The sequence below is a fragment of the Colius striatus genome, chromosome 8, assembly GCF_028858725.1.
Source record: "Colius striatus isolate bColStr4 chromosome 8, bColStr4.1.hap1, whole genome shotgun sequence".
NCBI classification, from domain to species: Eukaryota; Metazoa; Chordata; class Aves; order Coliiformes; family Coliidae; genus Colius; species Colius striatus.
In genome coordinates this window covers 8074277-8090776 of record NC_084766.1, presented here as the reverse complement: position 1 = coordinate 8090776, position 16500 = coordinate 8074277, and the positions used below count along the sequence as shown (strand labels likewise).

Genomic DNA, 16500 nt, shown 5'->3' with positions numbered 1-16500 from the left:
ACTGATAATCCCTCTATAACCATTAGTTAACATTCATGCCTCAAGTCACTTTGAAATCATATTGAATTAAGCTATAGCCTTACTTACGTTCATTGAGAAACTGCAGTTCTTATGACAATCTTGAAAAGTGCTGTGGGGAAAAACACAGCATTGCATGCTGTGTAAGCTGGCACTTTGCTTGACACCGCCTCCTTCTCTGCCAGAGTGACGAAAGAACAGTAAGGGAGCGCAGCAGGAACTGGACTAATAGAAACAAGCATTTCTGCTATGCCTGTCATCTAGGGACCTTAATGAACTTCAACAATTAAAACATTAGTTTTGCAACCTTAATCAAGTGCTGTGTATTTTTCTTTCCTCTCTTCCCTCAGTTTGGAAGTTTACCAAACTGCTGTGCTGGGCCCGGTCCCCTGTACCCTGGTGTGCCCTGAGCAGCTGCCTGATGTTTGGGAGCTGGCTGATGGCTCTCTACCACACTTCAAGTATGCAGATTCTTTACCTGTCATTCTTTGAAAGCTGCATCTTGCAGCCTCGTTATCTTGGCACTGAATTTCCTCACAGCTTAAACCTGGTCTCTGAGTTTCCATCTGTGAGAGAGTTAATCCCTTAAACTCACAACATTTGCACAGCATTCTAAAGTTCAGTTCTTGTCTCTGCAGACACAATCAAAGTTTGCAAGGTCTCTGCTGCAGTTTTTTAAATGTTTACTCTGGTCTGAGGCTGAGTCTTCTTGAGGGGCCTGGGTAGGAACCTGCTCTCCTGCAGCTCATGTCCCATCTCCAGAGCTGTGGAGTCTTTCTAGCTCAGGTCTTGGCTCATCTCATGCCTCAACAAATCTCTTTCAGGAGAAGCACCTCACTCTCTTCTGGGCTGCTCACCTTGCATCTTTCTGGACATTTTTCCACCTTTTTTTCCCCCTGTTTTATTAATTTAGCAGTCCAGAAGCAATTTTCTCCACATGCAGGTAGAAGCAGTAATTCTTGACAGAATCCCTAGCAATTGCTATAATTGCTGGTGAAATACCTTTAATGTTAGGAACTCTCATTGTCATTTGCCTGGTGAAAAATGAGTTTGGGTATACCAAAGATGGATTGTACGTGTTCCATGAAATTACAGGCTTGGCAGACTTAATTTCAAAATATTAATCAGAATGTATAGATTAGATGTTTAGATGTATTTTCCCAGGTATTTTTATGGCTGTCAGAATTCCTACAAAAGGTATCTGTGTTAGGATCCCACCATTCAATGCAGCTGTACCTGGGACATTGTCACCTCATGGAGATTACTGGCACAAAGTGGCTGACAGGATGGGAAATGAGAAACGGCACTTGTGTGTCATGCACATGGGGATTTTAGGAGTGCTTTTGGTATATGAAACATTAATGTGTATGCTTTGGCTAAGTTCTAAATATGCATAGAGGTCCATAGACTTTGAAAAGCAGTCAAACCCTCAGTTTGTTCTCTTCTAAGGTAGATGTCCCCATCCTTACAGAGAGCAGCATGTGCGCAAGTAAGTCTTGAACATATTGCGCATTTCCTCAACCGTGTCACCCAATCAGTAGAAATGGTCTCTTAATGCTTGTGTAAAATTAGAATGGGATTCAAGCCTGTCTAGGGAAATCTGTTCTTCAGATACCTTTGGGAACATGTGTTGACGGAGTTGTGTAAGTTTTTCCACTGTTTGCATTGTGTTAAAAACAAGAGTATCACACAAATAAGGAGGACTGAGGTTTACAATATGTTCTGAAAGAAAGGCCATTCAGGCAGTCAGGGCAAAGGAATGGTCAGAAAAAGCCACCCTCTTCAGTAATGCAGTGTCATGGTGACTCACAGGTGAAAGACCGACAGACTTACCAGTCTCCTTTTGGCCTCTAACTTACTAGTTGCCTGTTGATGTGAACATGAGCGTCTGCTGGAGTTATGGATGGACTGTTCAGAGTTCAGCAGTCCAGAAGCTGGATGACTCAAAGATTTCTTGCCGTGGAGATGTTAAACAAAAAGCTGGGTGTGAATTATCAAGGAGTAGACTACGAAGACACATTATAAAAACAACATGAAATACTTTTCTCTGTGAATAAACTCAAGTTAATGCACAGTATCTGGGTGGGTGTACCTTCAGCCAGAAGAATCTCTGCATCCCAAATGCCAGTCGTAGGCTCATTTCTCTCTTAGCTAAACGTACACTACTCTTGTGACTGTTTGCATGTGAGAAGAAGCTGGAGGCCATGGGAGAAATAAAGCAGTACAGGTATTGCCGGGCACTGTGTTCGCTTTTTGCCTAAGCTGGTTTTGCTATAAAGCCTGTATTGTAGAACAGCTACAGCAGTGGCTACTGTGTCACAGTAAGGAAACCAGGCAAAAATGGAAATTACAGTGACTTGAGCATAGCAAAATCATGAAGCTGAGTTCAATGTAGATCAGTGGTAGCAGGATGGGACTCTGCAACTTAGGTTACATTTACACATCTTAAAGAAGCTGGAAAGAGTCAATCTGTTAGCTGAGTTTTTTTCAGTCTTGCAATTACTCAGGAAAGGCATACAACTCATCATTGTAGCCTTTAATAACATTTTACAACAGCAAAGCTAGTTCCTGTGCTGGGGTAGCCTTCAATGAGAGTCTTCTTACGTTGCAGTTCTGTATTTCAAAGCAGATCTTTACATTCTGTGCAGAACTTAAAAACTTCAACGTAAAACATGAATCCATCAAGTATTTATTGTCTGTGTGTATTGAATCAGTTTTCCCTCAGGCAGAGCCTCTACACCCAGAGCAGTGCTACGTAGCACTGCTTTTTTTATTGAGAGCTTTAACTTTTCTGCTTCTAATCATTTGAACCTGGAGATACAGAATCTGAGTGCAGGTATTCGCTCAGGTCTCCAGGTTCAGCTATATCAAAGTGTCAAAGGAGAGATCAAATGAGCAGAGATCACATGGGGTTTGGCAGTAGGAGGTTAGTGATTGGACTTGATCTCAAAGGTCTTTTCCAACCAAAACAATTCTGTGATTCCATGAAGTATATATTTTTGTAAAGTGGATTTTAACAGGAAAAGCTGGTACCTACCTCGGTGAGTTCTCAGGAAGACGTCACACAAAAGACTCAGCTGAGGGAGGGGGTTTACTTGCTAATTTTTAAACTCCTGTGGTATTTGAACATTTGAGGAAAAGTTTGAAGGTTTGGAGTCAGGACTGGAAAAACTGTATTTGTTATTTTTCCAGTGGAAGTGATACTACTGAAAACAGCTTTATTTGTAACAGGGCCACAGAAATCTGTTCATGCTCTCGTTTTGGCTTTGGTTTAATATATTTTTTTTCACAGAGTCTTAAGGGTTGGAAGGGGCCTTGAAAGATTCTTAAGTGTGAAATGAACAGAATTCTTAGAAGCCTGTTTCTTTCCTAATTCTCCTCCTTGTTTGTTTGTCAGGTTTTGAGCTTGGCTTTGCCATGGCGAGTCCCAACGCGTTGGTGTGCTGGGAGGCCCAGTTTGGTGACTTCCACAACACGGCTCAGTGCATCATAGACCAGTTCATCAGCTCCGGCCAGGCCAAGTGGGTCCGGCACAACGGCATCGTCCTGCTCTTGCCACATGGCATGGAGGGAATGGTGAGGGCTGCTGGCTGGCACGTGTGGGAGGGAAACGCACCCTGCTATGCCTTCCTCAGCAGCTGTAAAAGCCAAAGGTGCCTTGAGGACCCAATGGGGATGCGAAGTTGTGGGGAGAAAGGCAGTGTTTAGTGTGTTGGACTGCAGCAGTGCTACTGACAAGATTGTGCATGGATACATTGGTGAAAACCAAAACAACCTGAGAAATATCTCTGAGGTCTTAGCTTTGTGTTCTCCTTAGTGGCATGTACTACTTTTTCCTCATGTTTTGTCTTTTTTGTCTCCCTTTTTTTGTATGTTTCCCTGAGACACTGATTTCTTTCCCTAGAAAGCCAGATTCTCAGCATACAGTAAGAAAGAAATCACTAGTGCCTAGCAGTACTTGCTTGGGTTTATTTTGCATGAAGTATGTCTATTCAAAATCTGCAGTGAATTCTCATGCAATGAAATGATATGAAACAACTTTAAAACTTCTTCCAAAGTCATTGACAATGGGTAACTTTGATATAATAAGACATTTCCCTCTTTCTCAAAAGGAAAATGTTTCCCCTAGCTGTTGACCCTCTTTTCCTTCGTTTGCTAGTAGGAGGAACTAGACAGTGTCAGAGAGGGAAAAGGCATGGGCATGCTCTCTATATAACGTTATATGAAGTTCGTATCAGCAGTAGAATTACTCTTCAGATCTTTTGAATTCTTTTTAAAGATTTCCTGAACATCACATCAGGCTACATTAATTTGCTCCTTTTCAAATGCAGGAACGTTCATGAATTGATGTATCTACCTTTCTGTTAAGAAAAGCATAGTATGTGCCACAGTGGAAACCTCCATCTGCATAAATGCTTTAGACCTTTTCACTATAAAATGCGTCATTTCCATTCTCACAAACAATTTCCTTTCTATTCAATTATAGTCCTGTCCTGATATACTGGGGTACATTCATATCTTATGAATGGCTTTCCATAGGCTTTTGTGCATAAAGAGGAAAGGGTCTGATGCTGTTCACAAGAGTTTTGGTAAATGAGTTTTTATAACCGAATCCTGAGGGACAGCAGGAAGTGTGGTCCTCCACAGGGAAGCACTCAGCTGAAGGGAGCTGCTGCTCTGCTCCTTACAATACACTTAATCTTTCTTTTTTCTTAGCCACTTGGCAACTAAGATTTGCCCAGATCTTCTGAAATATGCTTATTTTAACGGAGTATTTAGGAATCCCACCAGACTGCTGAAAGCCATTATCTTCCCAGAGGGGCTTTCTATTATGGAAGTGTTATTCTCAGTGTAACTACAGTGTTGGGGACAGAGTGATTTGGGGGAAGGATTTTTAATGGGATATGGATCCCTTCACCTCTAGGTCATGCATTCACAGGCAAGTTGACTGTGATTGAAAGACTGCTGCCTAACAGCTCCTTGGGGACTCATCTGAGTGTAGCTAATGAATTCAGTATAGGTCTCACTGATAGGTGGTAGAGATTAACCCTACCCCATCCCATGCAGCAGTCACTGGCAACCTGACTGGTGGTGGCTGCAGAGAAATCAAAGATGGATGTGAACCTTGAGAGTCTGGATTGAGGTTGTTGCTGGGGCAGCATATGTGTGTGTATGTGTTAGGAAAACCTCGTGTGTCTCCTGTAATTGTGTGCTAGTAACATCTCTGTTTTCAGTGTGCTGGATTCAGTGTGCTCATGAAGCACTGTGTTTGTGGATGCATACATTGCACTTCACATAGGATTTGATTTACAGCAGATAGATGTATACGGCAGAAGTATTGCAGTATTGGACGGTTACTGTGTGCCATAGTTTGGCATGGCTTTGCTTCTTGTTCTCAAGCTCTTACCTATCTATGGCCAGATTATTTGGCCCCTCAAAAGTGGATACAGACTTCAAAAGAGTAATTATGCTAGGCACAATCTTGGCTGTTTGTGTTATTCCTTTGTTGCCAGTGGAGTGTTTTTTCCTTTTAATTCCCTTAGTCTATGGAGTGGAGTGAATCATAGAATCATGGAATGTTTGGGTTGGAAGGGCCCGTACCTTCCACTAGCCCAGGTTGCTCAAAGCTCTGTCCAGCCTTGAACACTGCCAGGGATGGGTCAGCGACCACCTGTCTGGGCAACCTGTTCCCATGCCTCACCATCCTCACAGGGAAGAACTTCTTTCTAGCTAATCTAAATCTCCCCTCCTTCAGTTTAAAGGCATCACACCTTGTCCTATCACTCCATGCCTTCATAAAAGCCTCTCTCTGACTTTCCTGTAGGCTTCCTTTAGGAACTGGAAGGCTGCTGTAAGGTTTTCCTGGAGCCTTCTCTTCTCAGGTTGAACAACTCCTGCTCTCTCAGCCTACCTTCACAAGAGAGGTTCTCCAGCCCTCTGATCATCCTCATGGCCCTCCTCCAGACTCAAATCCTGCACTCAGAATCAAGGAGGATGATGGACAGTGGACTGCTGGCTGTCAAAATAATGAGTGATTTTGGGGATGTCATGTTAAGGTTTCAACAGAGGAAGTTATGATGAGAGACAGACAGATAAAGAAAAAAGCTCTTTTTGAACATTGTTGGCTTAGGAGAGATTTGAGAGGTGTCTTCACCTCTTCATGTCTTCAGGTTAAAATACTTTGCAACTGCTTCCAAAATGAAAGTCCTTCCTAACAGTAACTGTCACTTGAACAAACAAAGGCTGCCAGCAGCAGTGATAAATAAAAAAGCACGTCATTCTTGTACTGCTCACAGCTTTCTCTCAGCCTTTACAAACAAGGACCTGAGAGGGAAGGTACTGTCTGTGTCCAGCATGCATGGTTTGCTAGTGTAAAGTGGATCTAACAATGTGCACTAAAAGAAATTATCTTGGATACTGCTAGTGAGGCAGCAATGAGTGTTCAGTACATTGACAGAATGTAAAATTTACCCCTTGAGGAGGCAGAAATTAATCATAGATTAGTTGGGCAGATAATACGCACGTGTATTTTGATCCATTTTAGCTGAGGCACTCATCTAGGCTATTCTGTCCTGTACTGAACAGTGAGCAGTGGTAGGAGAGAGATCCTGAGTCTGCCAAAGATAGTTTGCTCCTGTTCAGCATGCAGATGTGGTTTGGCCCACAGAAGTGTGAGTCATTGCAGTACACCCAGGCATGCAGCATTCCCCTTGCTGGTGTGCCTCCTGCTCCCTTTTGCCCTGCATTAGCAAGGTCATTCTTGTGCCTTCGTGGACCTGCTGCCCTTTCACTGGTCTTCATTGTGCTGAAGCTAGAAATTTCTTGCAGCTGGTAAAAGCACTGGAAATCCATGTGAAAATCTGCTTTGAAAACAGTTTATGGAAGAATCCCAGTCCTGTGTGATGTGTCCTCTGTTCTCACTGCTGCTGCTATTGATGCCTTTGGCTGGGTGGGCAAAGCTGCCAGAGTGACAGGAGGTACATATGGAGTGAGCAACCTAGACTGATGTCTAACTGCTGATTTGGCTTTTTAATGCTGTTTTAAATGATACCTTTACCAGGGTCCAGAGCATTCATCAGCCAGGCCTGAGAGGTTTCTGCAGATGAGCAACGACGATTCTGATGCTTATCCAGTAAGTAGATATGTCAAAGGCCGGGTCCTTTTGAGCTCTTCGTGTCTCAGAGGTGGGTTTTTTTTTTTTGTAAGAAGCCTCCTTTTAGGTAGGTATAGGGTTAAGGTTTAGCTTCAAGACTTGGTGTTAGCATTAGTTGATTCCAGTAAAAGTAATGAAAGTATGCAGCATGTGCTGCTTCACTGCAAAGCTGAGGTCATATACAATTAATCTCTGGCAGCAGGATCTTTTTACGGCTCTTCCTCAGGGCCTGTGATTCAGCTTGTTTATATTGCTGTGCGTGCTGCAAATAGGTGTCTCCAGCTAATTTCTAAAGGAAGCCAAGTGAGAGTACTGTGGCTTTTTACAGTGGAGCTGAACTGTACTGCTGGAAGCATGAAAACAACTTCTGAATTGGATTCAGCTAAGAACTGGTCAGTCATTTCTACAGATGAAGTACACAGCTCTACAGGATACTGGGCATCCACTTCCCCACTGCAGATTTCCTAAGAAACACTGATATACATTGATTGAAAGGCCCATTGATCAAAAACAGTAGCAAAATATGGTCAACATTTTGGTTTTGGCCCTGAGTTTGTTACCTTTGGGGCAATGATAGTTCCAAAGCCACGTTCCTCCTCCTCTAAAAGTGATTGTTGTCAGTGTACTGGCAGGTTGAGGACCTATTTGATTGACTGCAGTGAAGAACTGTCAATTCCAACTAATAAGCAAGTTATAAATTTTACCAAAAAGGTAGGAGCTCAAACCACAGACCAGGAAATTGTGTTAGGTGTTGTGCCAATCTGTAATGAGACTATTGGACCTGCTTAAATAATGGATATGGATATGGATATGGATATGGATATGGATATGGATATGGATATGGATATGGATATGGATATGGATACCCCCCCACACTTGTAAAGTATATGCATATAAAAGATACAAAATTCATGTATTAAAGTAGTGTAAGAGGACAGGACACATACCAAAAAAATGGGAGTGAGAGTTAACTAGACACTCAAAAAAATGAATCTGAGTTGTAAGATTCTTTCAAAGGGGTTCTATTTTGTGTCTTCCACCTGCTGAAGCCCTAGTCTTCCTCACCCTTCCTCCTGGGACTTCCCAGCTTGCTGAAATTAATGGAAGCTTTTTGCATTTATTTGCATATGGTTTTAGGAAGAAGTAGAAACAGAAGTGCATGATTTGTAAGGCTGCTTCCCTAGCTAATAATATGATCTCAGTAGAGATCTGCTAATTAAGCTCTTTGAGGAAGGGAGTTGCTGAGAGTCAGAAATAGAAGGATGGCTTTCAAGTTGGGTTTTTTTTTGATCTTCTACACATTTTTCATATGCCTTTAAATGTCTCTCTCAGGAGTTCTCTCAGGAGCAGTTTGAAGTTTCCCAGCTGTATGAATGCAACTGGATTGTGGTGAATTGTTCAACTCCAGCCAATTACTTTCACGTGCTCAGAAGACAGATTTTGCTGCCGTTCAGAAAACCGGTAAAGTTCCTGTAGTGGACATGATCATTCTGTGTATGTTAACCCTCACCTAAAGGGGGGTCTTGTTTGCATGTCACCTACTGCTGAAAAGAACAAGAATCCTTGGTGAAAAACCTTAACTGAACATAGTTGATGTCACTGATTTAATGTAATGAAACTCAGTTCTGACGCACTAAGAGTCTAATACTTGATCTTGAGCTTTACTTCCTCCTGGCTGTGCAGACCTTCAGGTGGGCATTTCAAGATACTACATAGCTAAAAGTCATCTGTATGTCTTATTAGTGGGACTTTAAATGCCTAAAATATGACTGCTGAATGTTTTACTGGTTCATAGCCTGCAGTTTGATTATCTTTTTCTTAAAGAGAAGCATAAGCAATGGTTTTGTGAGAACCTTTAAAGGGAGTAGACTACCCAAACCTTTGGAATAATTTTGAAACTTCCAAGGCCTTCAAAACAGGAAAAATAACTTACTGTGTTTGCTATTCACATTGCTATAGCATAATCAGTTTGGGGCTTTTGTATGAGTAGTGTTACAAGTGTTGCATGTAATAACGTAGATAAAGCTGCTCCTGACTGATGGAAAAAATTCTGTCTTACAGCTGATTGTTTTGACACCCAAGTCACTGCTGAGGCATCCAGAAGCTAAATCCAGTTTTGATGAAATGGTGTCTGGTAGGACACATTAAAGTATAAATAATTAGCTATATTAAATTGCATGTCAGACTGTGAAGAACAGAGTCTGCTCTGGAGGTTCTGCCATTTCCTTCGGTGTAATTTGTGGGTGAGGGCTAGCATGGGCTCTTGCTGACAAGTCTGCTTTCAAGTCTGGATTCTTAATTTTAACAGGCTTATCTTGTAACCAACCATTAACTCTAAAGGCAGTGGAGAGTGCATTCCCCTCTCTGCAGGGATGTTCCCCTCAGTAGGCTATTGGGTCCCTCTGCTCTTTTTCTCTTCATATGAAAAATGAATTGCTCTTTAGCATGGGGTTGAGTTGGATGATCTCTAGAGGGTCCCTTCCAATCCCTACCAGTCTGTAATTGTATTGTCTTCCACCTTGAGATGTGAGGGATAGGTTGTAAACACACTGTACCCATTTGGAAGAACAAGGGGCCTATTTCTTCTTAACAATACTCAAGTTCTGAGGCTGCTATGTCACACCAGTGACCTGAAGAGAGATCAGTCAGTTCAGAACTGTAGACCACCACCCTAGCTATTTCTGACACACCACTGGCACCAAGAGACATATAGCAACTACAGAGGTAGTACCACAAACTGGACTATTTGTCTTGCCATGCAGGGTTAGAAGGTGTTAGAGTGGTGCTGGGAACTGCAGTGAACTGTGGGGAGTGATTAGAGCAGCTGTTCAGAGCGAGAGAGCGTGTGCAGGTGTGGTGGTCTGGCTCCAGTTCTAGGGGGCTTCTTGACTGCTGTCAGAAATTAAGGTATTTGCTTCTCAAGCAAAGGCATTTGCTGGTTTTGATTACTGTTTAAAAGTTTTGGAGAATGAGTCATACTGGAAATTCTGTAGGGATTGGGATCAGTCACTTTGTCTTGGGAGACCCCTTTACTTCAAGCTAACCCTTGATACTGGCCAGACTCCTAATTAACATTGAATTCTGATGTACTTGCATGTTCCCGCTGAAGAGGACAGCAAGCAGTAAAGTATTGCTGCCTCTCAGCTGACTCTTTTTGCTCTGTTTTTAACGGGAAGCTGAGAAGAGGAAGACTGACTCCAGCTGACCCAGTGAAGTGTAGATTCAGTCTTTTTTAATGATGAATTCCACTTCTCAGTGAGACAGGGTAATTCTGACATAAATCAGTTCCTCTCTCACATGTTTGTGCTGCTGCTTTTCTCCCCTCAAGATAAATCGTTCAAACAGGAGCTTATTCTCCTGGTAAGTGGGTGTGCTGATTCAGATTGGGAGGTCATGCTGCTGACTGCTACCTTGCAGTTGGTTAATGTGGGAATAGTTCTAATCAATCATACAAGAAAGGAAAGAAAAGGATCTTTTAGACCATCAAGTCCTTTTTCCACTTTCATGTATGCTGAGCAAATTGTTCTCCTGGGAGATGATATCACAGGGGAAAAGATATGTAACAGTGAGGCTGTGCATCTGAAATTGTATCTTACCAGTTACACGTGTGGCTCAGTACAATGCTGATTCTCTCTTTGGCTAATGCCATTTTAGCTCTCAAACAGAGTTTTAAATCCCATAAATAGATGGCAGAAAAGTGAGTGCTTGTGTAAATGTTTCTGCAGTTGGCAGATTTTGTTATATGAGTGCCATGCTTTTGTATAAAAGTGTTCTAACATTTTCTACATCTGTATGAATGTTACACGGTTGAGATCATCTCGGAAAGAGGAAACAGTATTTCAGGTTATTCTCTGAAAGAAACCTGGAAGAAGAAGTGAGCTATCCAATCAACTTAAAAGTGTGGTGTACAACACAAAGCTAAGAAAGAATCCAGTGTTGATATGTTTCTGTCTATGAAGTTTGAAAGAGTGGATTATTGGCAATCTTGTCACTTCTTGAAACTAAACTGCTAAAAGTCACCTTTTTCAGACCAGTAATTCTGCTAGTAGGAACAGAGAGGCAGCAGAGCCCTGTGACCATTGCAACCTGCTGCCTGTTCAGTAAAGGGCTGTTTTCTTGGGCTGCTTTATTACCACATCAATTCCACTGAGAGCACTTCTCTAATCTGTGCTCTGACTAGGTACCACTTTCCAACGTGTGATTCCTGAGAATGGGCTGGCAGCTCATGCACCACAGGAGGTCAAGCGAGTGATTTTCTGCACAGGGAAAGTCTACTATGATCTTGTGAAAGAGAGAAAGAATCAAGACCTGGAGAAACAAGTAGCTATAACCAGACTTGAACAGGTGAGCTCCCTGGGGAGACTTTCAGCAAGGGGTTCCTGTGTTTTTCAATAGATATCACTTGCCAGAAACGATGGTGATAGCATTTTTCTAGCACAAGACATTATCTAATCCTTTGTGGCTTTGTGGAGACAGAATACATCAATTCTATACTGGACAATGGGATCCAGAAAGCTTGACAACTTTTCCAGAACAACATAGCAAAGTGAAGGCTGCAATATGATGGCACCTTAAGTTTGTATGTCCATTCTGCCAGGTGGCAATGTTGTGAATAGTACACTTTGCAGCTGGAGTATCACACACTAATTAAGTCACTACTACTTCACTTGAGGAACTGTAGGAATGCAGGAGACCTGGACTATGACCTACTTCTGTTCCTACAGGTAGAACTGTGAAATACGTGTGAGTTCACTTCTGACAGCATGAAATCAGAGACATTTCAGTCACTTCAAAAAGCATATAGCAATGTATTAGGTACTAAATGGTTAATGACGTTGTTTGGTTGTAATACCCAATGGGTAAAAGGCTTTCCTGCCATGGAAGAGAAAACTTTGCCAGCTACTACTCTCTCTTTCCAGATCTCACCATTCCCCTTTGACTTGCTGAAAGAAGAGCTTGAGAAGTATCCAGGTGCTGATCTAGTTTGGTGTCAGGAGGAACACAAAAACAGTGGATATTACGATTATGTCAAACCTCGTTTCCGCACAATTGTGAACCACACTCGACCTATATGGTATGAGACTTGAAACAGTTGCTCTGTCTCCTGGGCTCATTTGTTTGCTTTTAGGTTTGGTTGGGGATTTGAGATTTCTTTTTTTTTTTCCTTTTAAATTTGTTCTTGATTTCAGGATGGTATTCATGGGAAAGTCAGGTTCTTTATCCAAGAACCCAAACTCAGAGGTTTTGATTTGTGAAGGAGGGAAAGATCTAGACAACGATTTCTGAAATACATTGTGTGTATCTTGCTGCTCCTTGCAGTTCTAAAACAAAACGTGAAGCAACTCAGCACAGCATTTAGCTCTCCTGGCTTTTTCTCTCTTATCTAAGATTCTGTCTTTTTGAAGAATTTCACTCCAAATTTTAGGCTTCTGGAGGAAACAGTTGTTGTGAGAGCTCAGTCCAGGTAACTTCGCATTTATTGCAGATGACTGACTCTCGGATCTCTCCATGCAGCTGTCAGTGGAATGAGAGCACCAAAAGCAAGTCATCCAATCATGACACAGTGTAGCTGTCTGCGCTGGGAGTGGGGATGGATGGGGGAGTGGGTGTAGCTTAATATTGACTGGAGGGAGAAAAGAGGGAGAAGCTGACCAGAAGGTATAAATGATCGGGGAACTTAGATTGATTTTTATTTAAGAAAGATTGATGATTAAATGTCCAAATCTGCCAAGCTGGCTTGAATGCATGTAGCAGCATATTCTCGTGCTTGTTAGTGTCAAAACAGTCTGGCTTCTCACCTCGTTTGTCTGCCCAATTCTTTTTGTCACAAAGGTATGTTGGTCGAGAGCCTGCTGCTGCAGCTGCCACAGGCAACAAGAACACGCATCTGGTGTCGCTCCGGAGGTTCCTGGATACAGCTTTCAACCTGGAGGCCTTCGAGGGAAAGACCTTCTAACTGCATACTAACCCATCTCTGACTAGTAGCCTCTCAAATCACTGCATCTAAAAGATGAAATGAAAATGAGAAAAATAAAAAACCAAAAAAATTATGTATTTTTGCTTTACCAGATAAAGGATCCAGCAGCTGACTTCATTAATCTGCACCTTGCTCCCTAGTTTGTAAGGAAAAAATCATCCAGCTCACCTTCCACTGGTTTTTTTGCCACTTGTCTATGTAGATTGGGACCTTCTTGGCACAAGTAGAGTTTCCTATCCAAGGATGCAATGTCTTGCTCAGTAAGGCTCCAGTCTCAGTCTGTGGGCACTGTCTAATTACTGTAAATAGAGCAGGCAGGGACAGCATGATGATTATGCACATCCCTGAAAAAGAAGAGAGTGTTTGGGAGCTATGAAGGAAACAAGATGCATTGTTACAAGGAAAATGGTTGCCAGTTTTTTCTAGGTGTATTGGAGAGGAGTAAGGAAACTGAAAAGGAGAGAGTTGATAGATGACTTTTGTAGAGAACGTATTGACCATGGTTGTTGGAAGGAGATGGTAAGGTAGCCTGGTGGTGTGAGAAGGCTGGAAACAGGGAGTCAGATTACAAAGTTGCTAAACTATGGGTGAAGACAAAAGTACTATGGACCACTTCAGTCTTAGGTGGAGGAGGGTGATGAAGGCAGAAATCATAGAATTTGGGGGAAACTGAGAAGGGAAGAAGTCTACACAAGACCAGCACTACAGAACAGTGAGTGATCAGCAGAAGAATTCAGCAACAGTTGACTTCAAAAGTAAGAGGTGACACCACTAATTGCTCCTACTCCCTAGGCTGTCTGCTTTGATGCTCTGTGCTGTTAGGGAACTGTGGGATCCTGTGAACATCCTGATTTTGGATAAACTCTCTCTCCTTCACAAAGCTACTAGGATCTGCTTTTCTTTGACCTGATAGCACCCATGAAAAGATTGTGTCTGTGTTTGTGCAACAAGTAGTGGGTTCTCTGCTTTGCCCAGTGCTAACCCCGCCTCACATCTCCTTGCTGATGTTAATTTGACTCTAAAGTGGCAATTCCTGATTTAGTCACTCTTTTTTTATGTTAAGAAGAAGGTGGGCAAGCAACAAGTGCTGACTGACCAGAGGCACATGCTGTGGTTTTGTACAAGTACCGATTGATTTATTTTGTCCCTTGTGTTGTCAATTAGGATATCAATTGCCATATACCTTCAGTATGGGCATAAAAGTGAGCTGCCTGGAGCTGGCTCTGCAAGGCACTGATGTACAGCAGGAGCTGGAGGGGAGAGAACAGCAGAGGTGGTTTCTTTTCCCAGGAGGCTGCATTGAGGGGTGGGCTCAGAGAGCTGCTGCTGGGAGGCAGGTGGGCACCCCCTTCCTCTCACCTGTTCCTGTTACCTCTGCCCCAGGAGAATTTGGATCTGGGTGTATCTTGTGACTGCAGGTTTGTGCAATGCTAGACTATGTAGTGGCAGACTTCTCCCCTTCTTTCTGCTGGCTGGCAGAGGCAACTGCTCCAGTGACGGGATGGGGGTGCAGAGGAACGGCCATGCCTGTGGTGTAGCTGGAAGCTGCAGCTTCACTGCACAAGGGCCCTGAGTCCCTGCAGTGCAGGGAGGGCTGTGCTGGATCTGCTGAGCAGCTACTCTGATCCTTCAGGACAAGTGACTGAAAAACATGCAGGTGAGACTTCACCTCCATCTCCAGTTCCCTGTCCTGAGCGTGCTCCTGGGACGTACTTATATTCCAGGCAGGAAGTTTTACCCTGCTCTATCAGCTGTGGCATAGTAAGGCTTGACAGTTTGTGCCTGAGCCAAAGAGTCAGATGATGCTGGAAAGCTACTTGTCACATCAGAATAAAAAGCTATATTAAAAACCTTTAGTATGATCAGGTACTACTTGTCCAAGCAGGTTACACAAAGGGGATGTGTGCTTTATGCTGTCCCTTTGGCCTGGAGAAAACATGATTAATCCTGTCAGAGCATAAAATTGATTTGGTAAGGTACTTATTGTGGGATCCAGAACCAAACTTAGTCTAATGTTCATGAAACTCAGTAGCATCTTTTTAAATCAGGTCGGCTGCCTTGGGCTTTTTCTCTCATTGAAACACTGAAGCTAATTGGGTCTTTTGAAACCTAATGAACTTGGAAATTATTGCAGTTGACAGCAGCGAATATTGTCTCCTGTCCGTTTCTGTAGCTGATAGGCAATAACCATCACCCAGAGTATTTTAATGCTTTTTGGAATGCTTGTTTCTGTGGCAAGAATTGAGTGCAGCTAAATATTGCTGGTCCTGTTTATTGTATACTCAGTTTGCATAAGGCAGGTCAGTGCTGCATGAAATACAATAAATGCACTTATGCCACAGTAAATGCAGAGGTAGAAAACAAAATTAACATAGAAGTATAAGTGGTAAATGACAGGTTTCCATTTGCATTGTGTGTCATAGATTGTGGCATAATAGTTGCACAAAAACTCCATGAAAGAATGTAAAAAACCCAATAAAATAAAACTGTGTAAGAATGAAGTTCTCTTATGGCTGTTCTTTTTGACAGTTTCTCCTTTGAGTGCTGGCATTAGCATCCCATTGGTAAGAGTGTTAGGGCAGCTCATTTTTCTGTTTCCTGTTTGTTTTCTTAGTAGTGGATTATTTAAATATGGGAGCAGTGAGGGGAGACAGCATTTGGACCAGAAAAATGTAAGTATTCCAAACCATTGGATTGAAACTCATAATAGCATTGAGGTTATAGTAGAATATTTTGGTTTATTCTAATTTTTTAAAGTAATAAGTGAACACATTTCTATTTCAAGGACATTTTTTAGGCTGGAATTAACTTCTCTGATTTCTAAACACTGGAATTCATTTCTCTGAACATGTTGGCTCAACATATGTTTCTACTGCATTACTTTTCCTGTTGCCTGCACTCTCAGATAGTAAATGTTGAAAGGCTTACTAAAGCATTATAAATTGCTAAATGCAGAGATTGTACTTACTTGCAGAATTCTGCCTTTCTTTAGCGAGGTCCCATGAATAAAAAGCTCTTACAGAGAGTTCTTAAGTAGATGTACATTAAATAGGTGCATTATCAACAATGAATGCAAGCTTCTGTACTGGCACCTTTAGACCAGGTTAATGATATCTCTCTGATCTCACCAATCCTTTGCTAGAACAGACACTTAAATACTTTTTACATGCTAAGTAGCAATCCATTAATCTTTGGAGAGCATTTGAGAAGGACTGAAGTGTTATCTAGGTCTCTTCTGCAAGTAGTCTGCACTGGAACTCAAGCCACAGCTTTGTCACTCCGAAGGAAGAAACAGCAAATATGAGAATCAATTGCCTTGGTTATATCTGTGGGTGAGGTGCCACACCATGCT

General features: G+C 42.3%; 1 protein-coding gene across 1 annotated transcript in view; it reads left to right on the top strand.

Moving 5' to 3' along the window:
* The window catches only part of OGDHL (oxoglutarate dehydrogenase L), a 52116-nt gene extending 36724 nt beyond the window's left edge, over positions 1-15392 (top strand). The window contains exons 17-23 of the mRNA XM_062001014.1: positions 3416-3594; positions 7079-7150; positions 8504-8632; positions 9233-9305; positions 11352-11515; positions 12091-12245; positions 13004-15392. Coding sequence (XP_061856998.1) covers positions 3416-3594; positions 7079-7150; positions 8504-8632; positions 9233-9305; positions 11352-11515; positions 12091-12245; positions 13004-13127 — 896 coding nt within the window. The 3' untranslated portion in view covers positions 13128-15392. The remainder of the gene's footprint in view (positions 1-3415; positions 3595-7078; positions 7151-8503; positions 8633-9232; positions 9306-11351; positions 11516-12090; positions 12246-13003) is intronic.
* The last annotated feature ends 1108 nt before the right edge of the window (positions 15393-16500 follow it).